Source organism: Castor canadensis, chromosome 1 (assembly GCF_047511655.1).
Source record: "Castor canadensis chromosome 1, mCasCan1.hap1v2, whole genome shotgun sequence".
Taxonomy (NCBI): Eukaryota; Metazoa; Chordata; class Mammalia; order Rodentia; family Castoridae; genus Castor; species Castor canadensis.
In genome coordinates this window covers 1,924,504-1,932,614 of record NC_133386.1, presented here as the reverse complement: position 1 = coordinate 1,932,614, position 8,111 = coordinate 1,924,504, and the positions used below count along the sequence as shown (strand labels likewise).

At 49.5% G+C, this 8,111-nt stretch overlaps 1 protein-coding gene across 19 annotated transcripts in view; it reads left to right on the top strand.

Moving 5' to 3' along the window:
* The first annotated feature begins 5,810 nt into the window (after positions 1-5,810).
* The window catches only part of Afdn (afadin, adherens junction formation factor), a 120,157-nt gene continuing 117,856 nt past the window's right edge, over positions 5,811-8,111 (top strand). For 9 of the 19 annotated variants that reach the window (XM_074070220.1, XM_074070158.1, XM_074070208.1 and 6 more), the window contains exon 1: positions 5,812-5,974. In XM_074070220.1, the coding sequence (XP_073926321.1) occupies positions 5,870-5,974 (105 nt within the window). In that variant the 5' untranslated portion in view covers positions 5,812-5,869. Of the gene's footprint in view, positions 5,975-8,111 lie in introns of all 19 variants that reach the window. The other 10 variants (XM_074070275.1, XM_074070253.1, XM_074070242.1 and 7 more) reach the window with 4 other exon arrangements.

Here is an 8,111-nt window from a genome sequence, read left to right as displayed (position 1 = left end):
TTTCAAAATTATACTTTCGTTTGCTATGTGATTTTTACTTTTAAAGTTGGTGTTTGCATTTTAAAATATTAGTCTTCTAGGAAAATTATATATATCCTACAAACTAGCACATATAAATATTAGATGAACATATGTATGTAATTTTCCACTAGGAGAGGGCACAAGACATAGAGAACAATCATTGACATTCTGTGCTCTTGTTCTTAGATGCATTAACTTCCTGATCTTTCCCCTAGATTCTGATCGCGATGGTCTTCTACCATTGGAAATTCACATGCACGGAAGTTGTTGGCACTTTCTGCTCTGCGGGCCTGGGAAGCCTGGGTAGGAATCTGGCTTGTTGCATCAGGGAGCTGGTGTCGTGCCTCCTCTGCGCCCTTTGCCTTTGTTCCACCAGTAACAGGTAGGAGGTAGTCACAAGAAACTTGCATAGTCGATCAAGACCTCTATTTTAGGAATGAAGCAAGCACACGTCTTTCTTTTCTGGCCTACCACTGTTTGGGACTCTATCTTTTATTAAGAGAAAAAGTGGAAGACTGGACGGCAAGGGCCCAAGCTGCTAGTCTCTGCCCTCGTAACGCTCACAGTCCCTGTGGTTGATGCTGACTTGGAGAGCAGCCAGGGCCCCTACAACACGAGCCTTCAGTCTGGTCAGAGTACATTAGACATCAGCCATGCAGTGATCTTGCTCAAGGGTCAAGAATCAAGGTAGGTCCCAACATCAAGGGGCCTAAACTAGTAAGAAAAAAGGCACATGCAACATTTCAAGTCAAGCAGACATGGTGTCTTGCAAGCCCAGCACTTGGGAGGTTGAGGCAGAGGGATTGTGAGTTTGAGGCCAGCCTGACCTACATATAGCGAGATCATGCCTCAAAAAAACCAAGGACTGGAGTATGGCTCAGTGAGCGAGTACTTGCTTGCACAAGGCAAAAACAACAGCACCATAAAAAGAAGAAGACAAAAACAAACACCAAGTCAAAGCCAAATTCAAGGTAGGAGCTAAAATCAAAGTGTAGTTATGAGAGATGGAGCTTTGGGGAGGCGACTTCAAGACAAGACAGTACAGTTTGGCCATTTGCCAGGTGGGACACAGCTGCTGAGGAAACACAGCACAAGAGAGGGAGTGGTGTTAGTAGGGGAAGGAGGCAGGGAGGATGAAGGAGGGCCACTCCTGGAAAGAAGCAACAGGAGGTATGACCAGAAAAGAAGAACAGAGGCTCAATGCCAAAGAGTCACATAAATTCTCACAGTCACTAATGATTTCAGGATATAAGTGACCCATATTTTTACTTAGCCTGCCATGTGACACCAAATGAGGACAACAGAAAGCAACTGTAAGATACTAAAAGACAAGGGACAATGGGTACAAGGTGCAATTCGCCTTCTAACACTGCCCACAAAAGGGCTTATATTCTGCATTCAGTGAAGATAACTCACTCGTGCATTTAAGATTGAACCTTTTACTTTTCCTCAGCACTGTCTTAGGTTACAAAGTGCTAGCCAACTCATTTAAGCACACACATCTTTCTGGGGTGGTAAGATTAATTTTTATTTAAAAAAAGTAGTATTAATTCCTACTTTAAAAGCATTTTAGATCACTACTTTCCTCTATGAAAAGATGCTTTCGGAAATTCTATTAGGCAACTCCAAAATTGACTGCAGAGCAGGACCATGGGACGAGAAAGAGAGTGCTTCTCCACTGCTCAAGTAAAGCAGTGCGGACTTCGGAAACTGAGTCTCCCTCTGATTTTCTTCATTAACTTGGATGTCATAGGCTGCGTGCAAGGTGATCTACCTTACAGAGGCCACTGTTTGTATCTTTAGTATATCCTTTTACCTTACTTTTTGTTCAAAGACCATCTCTGAATTGATGTATCTACTAAAAGGACTTGTAAGATGATGTAATTGTAAAAAATACTCCAAAATTTCATTAAAAACACAGCATTGGTGACTAGAAAAGTAAGTGACTTATTGGTGATGAAATATAATTGTGTGCCACTTGTTTTTCTTAGATGTTGTCACCTTTTTCCTGGTACTTCCTATTTTCTAGAGCCTGTGCAAATTGAGGCAGGAAAAGGCTTAGTACATTTGATTGCTCTTAGAAACTAGTTCCAGAATACTGTATTTCACAAAAACATTGAAAACATCAAAGTTTAACCAGAAAATTTTAAAGTATGGCTACTTAGTTGTTCTGGCATATTTATTCCCACTACCCTAGGGCTGGTTGGAGTTCTTACTTTTTAAATAGTGTAATTAAAACCAATACTTTCTGTTTTTTGGTGGGACTGGGGTTTGAACTTAGGGCTTCCCATTTACAAAACCAGGCATGCAACAACTTTAGCCACACCTCCAGTCTCTAAAAATAATACTTTTAAGTGGGAAACACCAAGAGTTCAGTATAGAGCGGAAACTTAAGTTGTAAAAACTAACTTACAGATTGTAAAGTTACTTCAGCCTCGCTCAGCCCTTTGTTTGGCTTCAATTCAGTCTTATCTTGAATTTCAGATTCTCCCTAGGATGGGGTTAATAAAGCCCACAAGAACTTCTTTTCCTATCTTTATTTCATATCACACAGGCCATATGTTCAGATCATAACAAGAGTTGAGGTGACACATGTCCAACGATGGCATGAACAACTAATTATCATATTTATTTGCTTATTTTTTTGTGGCACTGGGGCTTGAACTCACTCCAACAGTCTTTTTTTGTGATTTTTTTTTTTTTGAGATAGGATCTCATGAACTATTTGCCCAGGCTGGCTTCGAACTGCAATCCTTCTGATCTCTGCCTCCCGAGTAGCCAGATTACAGGTGTGAGCCACCAGCGCTTGGCTTAACTATCACATTTATGAAACAAAAAAGAACCAAAACAAAAAGGGACACGATTTTATTTCTATACAGTATTTCTTAGCATTTAAATATGATTCTTAAATGTGTAAGAATTCAGCACACTGAGAGAATGGATAGAATGTCTTTTTATTCTTTTTCTTTTTTTTTTGAGACAAGGTGTTCCTATGTAGCTCAGGTTGACCTCAAACTCTCAACTTCCTGCTTCAGTGTCTGAGTGCTTAGATTACAGATATGTTCCACCAAACCCAGCTGCATACTTTTATTCTTATATGTGATACCAAAATTAACATATGGCCAAAATGTTATCATCTGGGTGTTCTGAACAATGAATATTAGTGGAAAAAAAGGTCAGCTGGAACATTTTCATGGCTAACTACACACTACTTCTGAAAGTGTTCGTGATGTCACATCACAAAGTATTCTGTGGATTTCACATGTTTTTAAGCCTTTACCCATAAGCTAATGTTGGTTGGAACCTACTATGAGTTGTACTTTGGGTATTGTATACCACTAATACATAATATGAATGGGGAATAGTGAATAAGAAAAACAATAGTAATTAGTACACTGATTTAGACTCTTTCTTTCTTTCTTTCTTTTTGAGATAGGTCTCCTTATGTAGCACAAGCTGCACTGGAACTCTGTATGTAGACCCGGCTGGTCTTGAACTTGTGATCCTCCTGCCTCAGATTCCTGAGTGCTGGGATTACTGGTGTACATCAGCATACCTGCTTGATTTACAGTCTTTCATGATTCCTGCATACTATGGTTGGCAATCTACAAATGCCATATATATATGCACACACACATATGTACATGGATACATATATATATATATATATTTTTGCAGTACTGGGGTTTGAACTCAGGGTCTCATGATTGCTAGCCAGGTGCTCTATTACTTGAGCCACTCCATCAGTCCTTTTTTGTGTTGGGTATTTTTTGAGATAGGGTCTCACTTTTGTTGTTCAGGCTGGTCTTGAACTGTGATTCTCCTGATGTCTGTCTCCCATGTGGCTAGGATTACAGGCATGAGCCACAGGAGCCTGGCTATACTTTTTAATCATAAAAATAACAAGGCAGAAAGCCCACACTTACTTTCTGACTGTACTGAATCTTCTCTTTAGCAATGCAGCACTACGGGCGTCAGCATCTAATTGCTAGCTTTGCAAATTAATTCTTTACTCTAAGTGCCACATCACTGAACTGTTGGTTATCAGGAATAAAGCTCTTCCTGCTGCAATTAGTCTACTGTGGCTGATGGCCCTCATGGCCTGTGGGGAGCCTAGGGAGGGTCCTGAGCAGCACTGACACTGGGCTGCTCACAATAAAAGCTGAGCCCATAAAGAAGCACAAAGGAACAGAGTGCTAGGACACGAAGATGCCATTTAAGCACATATGGTTTCCTGCAAGTCACCACACTAACTGTGAGACGGAACACTAGGGATCTATTGAAGAATTCAGCCCTCCTGGCATGGGTTCAACGCCAGGCTGGCTGCTGAAAAGCATCCTTATGCAGCACTGTGCTAGGGCAGCAGCAGAGAAACTGAAGACAAAGCCAGCTCAGGGGACAGCAGGGGACAGCAGGCTCTTCCTTCCCACAAAAGAAGAAACCCAACTGGTGGAGCGAAAAACATCTCCACAATGGAAAAGGAAAGGCAGTGACAAAAACAAAGAGGGGTGACAAACCCTGCTCACTGCGCTCACCCCTCACTTTTGGCATTTCAGAAGGAATACTTTTTCTTACATCGCCCTGCAGGTAAAGCCGGAAAGCAACTTTACCTGAATGAGAAGCTCACGTTACCTGGATGAACGAGGGGAATTTACCTGTCGGAATTTGTTCTCCAGCTCAAGTCCATGCTACTCTTGGGCGAGAGGGGACAGTTAAAGAGAAGACACTCAATGAAACAAACATTCGTAAAATCAACAAAACTTGCAATCAATTTTAGCTTTCTGGATCCCAGGATGAAAAACCATGCTGTGGCATTTCTGGGTCCTAAAAGGGGCATAGGGAATCTCTGATCCCCGCTCCCCTCTGCTGTTCATTATTTTAACTTTGTAGCCGGTTATCTCTGCTGGGTCGCTACAATTTATCTAGGGAAAATGGGATTTCTGCGGCGAGGCATGCACACAAAGGGAGCTGGCATCCGCCGTCATCTCATGCTCGGGAGATGCGGGCCACGCGCGCGGGGGATGCGCAGGCCGGGCGCGGAGGGCAGCGCTCGGCGCCCAAGGACTTCGTAAACATTTTCCTTGTCACACGCTCAAGCACAACCATCTTTCTTCCTCTGAAGAAGCCGCTCGGGAAGGTCTGCTCCGAGCTGACCCCACCGAAAACGAATCCCTCCGGAACGGATGGCCAGTGGTCAGGGGCGCGCGGTGAGGACGCGGGGATGCGCGCCCCTGAGCCCCACCGCACCCGGCGCCGCGGCCGACAGCACCTGGCGGCGGGCAGCCCGCGGGCTCCCGGACCTTGGCACCGGGTCTTCACCCGCGGCCGCCCACACCCACCTGTCGGAACGCAGCACCGCCCGGCGGATCCAGCACAGCCGGTCGGGACCCGGCGCCGCCCCTGGCCCGGCACCGCCCGTCAGAATCCAGCACCTCCCGTGAGCACCGGGGGTGTCGGTCCAGCCCCCGCGCTCGCCGGAACGCAGCTCCGCGCGCCGGGATCCCGCGCCGCGGGTCGGAACCCCGGGCTGGCGACCCGGCACCGCCCCCGCCCCCGCCCCGCCCCCCGGCGGCGCAGCAGCACCTAGCGGAGCGGCGCGGAGGTGCGAGCGGGGGCGCGCACGGCGGAGGTGCGGCGGCGCGCGGCGGCGGCGCGCACGGCGGGCGCGCACGGCGGCGGGCGGGGCGGCGGCGCTCGGCGCACCGGCCGCGGCTGAGGCGGGCTGAGGCGGCGCGGGCCGGACGCGGGCCGAGCCCAGCGGAGGACGTGCGGCGGCGGCGAGGCGGCGAAGGCGGCCTGCGGTGCTCGGGCCCGGCCGGCGGCCGCGGGGAGGAGCGCGGTCGCCACCATGTCGGCGGGCGGCCGCGACGAGGAGCGGCGGAAGCTGGCCGACATCATCCACCACTGGAACGCCAACCGGCTGGACCTGTTCGAGATCAGCCAGCCGACCGAGGTGAGCGCCGCCGCCGCCGGGGGGCGGGAGGGGGAGGGGAGGCGGCCGGGGTCGGCGCGGGGCGGGGCGGGGCGCGGGGTGCGGGGTCCCGGCGCCGGCCGCCCCTCCCCCCGCCGGGCTCTGCCCCGCAGCCCCGGGCGCGGACCCGCCCTCCCTCGCGGGCCCGGGTCCCTGCTCCCCGCGCCCCGCCCCATGCGCCCTTCGCGGGCAGCCTCCGCCCGCCGCGCCCCCAGCCCGTTTGTCCAGGGCCCCTGTCCTCCTGTCCTTTGCGCCCCGCCCGGCGGGTGGGGTCTCGGGGTGCGGGGGCGTCGGGCCGCCCTGGGGCCTGCGCAGCTAGTGGGTCACCTGTGCTTCGGGGGCGCCCACCTGGCAGCGCTGCTGAACCCTAAGACCCCACCTGTGCCCCGGCAACCCCCTCTGTGTTTCCTGGCCTCACCTGGCTACCCGCCTTACCTGGGGACCCCCCCCACCTGGCCACCCACCTGTGTCCCCAGACCTCACCTGGCCGCCCACCTGTGTCCCCGGACTTCACCTGGCCGCCCACCTGTGTCCCCAGACCTCACGTGGCCGCCCACCTGTGTCCCCGCCCCCGGCCGCCCTCCGCGCCGTGTGGGTCCGCCAGGTGCGGGTCTCGAGGGGCAGCTCGCCGCCGGAGCTCACCGGGTCGACGGGGCCGGACGTTTGGTCCTGACCGCAGCCTGTTTCTCTGATGGCGTTGTCTGATTGTCGGGGACGTGGACCGCGGCCACTCGTTGGCACGTGACCGGCCGGTGCTCGCCGCGGTTGTCTGGGGCGCAGGTTGCCCACTGCGCGCGTGGAGTCCGCACTGGACCGGCGCCCGGGCCCAGCCGGAGGGAGCCGGGCGGAGCGGGGAGGTGGCGGCCGCCTGGGCCTCCGGGAGAGGAGGAAGTCCCTCTTGGTCCTGGCTGGTGCAGTGGCCCTTGTTTATGACAAAGCCGAGAGAGAGTTCTAAAAGGTTTTGCAAAAATGTCTGCGCCCAGGCCCCCAGGGTAGAAGAGATTGTGCAGGAGAAGCAGGAGGTGACCAGCGGGAAGACCCCGCAGTCTTCATGACAGCTCGTGCCTGGAGAGTGGTTCCCTAAGTTTTATCTGTGCAAAGTTCAGTAGCACGACCTGACACTTTACCCCTTAAGGAAATTATTTTAGTAGTATCTAGTTTTGATTTGTTGTAAGAAGCGATTCAAAGTTAACACTATTTGCTAAAATGTCAGCTTTTAGGCTCCAAAACATACTTGGCAGATTTGAACATTCTCATGAAGTTTAATCTTTTTTATTATGAAATTTCAGTTTATATTGTGGAGTGTAGTAGACTTTCACCTGTTTTGGCTTGTTGGTTTTGCCTGTGGTGAGAAGGCTGTCTCCCTTCTGTCTTCACTTACCGTTGACCACACTTCCCAGGGCCGAGCTGTTCCGCTCAATCCTTGCTTCAGCGGTGATAGAAACTTTTTCGGTTCAGGTTGCCCCTTTGAGCACCGATGTTAAGTTGCTCCTTGGTAATGGCTTCGGGAGTTAGCATCTAGTAAGCAAATGTACTGCTGCGTAGTTAGGCTTTCATTCATAGACTTCTAGTAATACGTTGTCTTTCAGAATAATGAGCTCACTTTTCTTCTTACAGCAGGGTAAGAAAATTTGGATGTAAAATGTTATCTTGGTACATGGTCATTTTGGTTTTTTTGGTTGGATGGATGTATTTCTGTTGTTTGAGAGATTTCCCAAATCTGGTTGAGAAAAGGAGTCTTCAGTTTAGTAACAGAGAATTCGACTCATTCCTTGGTCTTTAAAAAAAAAAATCTCAAGTCAGAAACATTATACGTAATTGATTTAATTGAATTCTATAAGCATCCAGGTAAAAGTTTCTCTCTTGTCTTAGAGATATGAATAGTTAATGCAGTAAAATTAGCCTGTCATTTGGAAAGCTACTTTTTTCAGTTATTCTGCAGGTGAAAAGTTGTTTGTATACAAAGCTAAGATCTAAGAACTTTCAAAAAAAATTATACATTTCATTCTAGTTTTTCTTCATCGTACATTTGAACATTTCTGTTTTTTAGCTGTGACTTCAGAATTGCATTTGAAAACCTTTCATAATGAAATGAATCGTTTTTCCAAATGTCCTTATG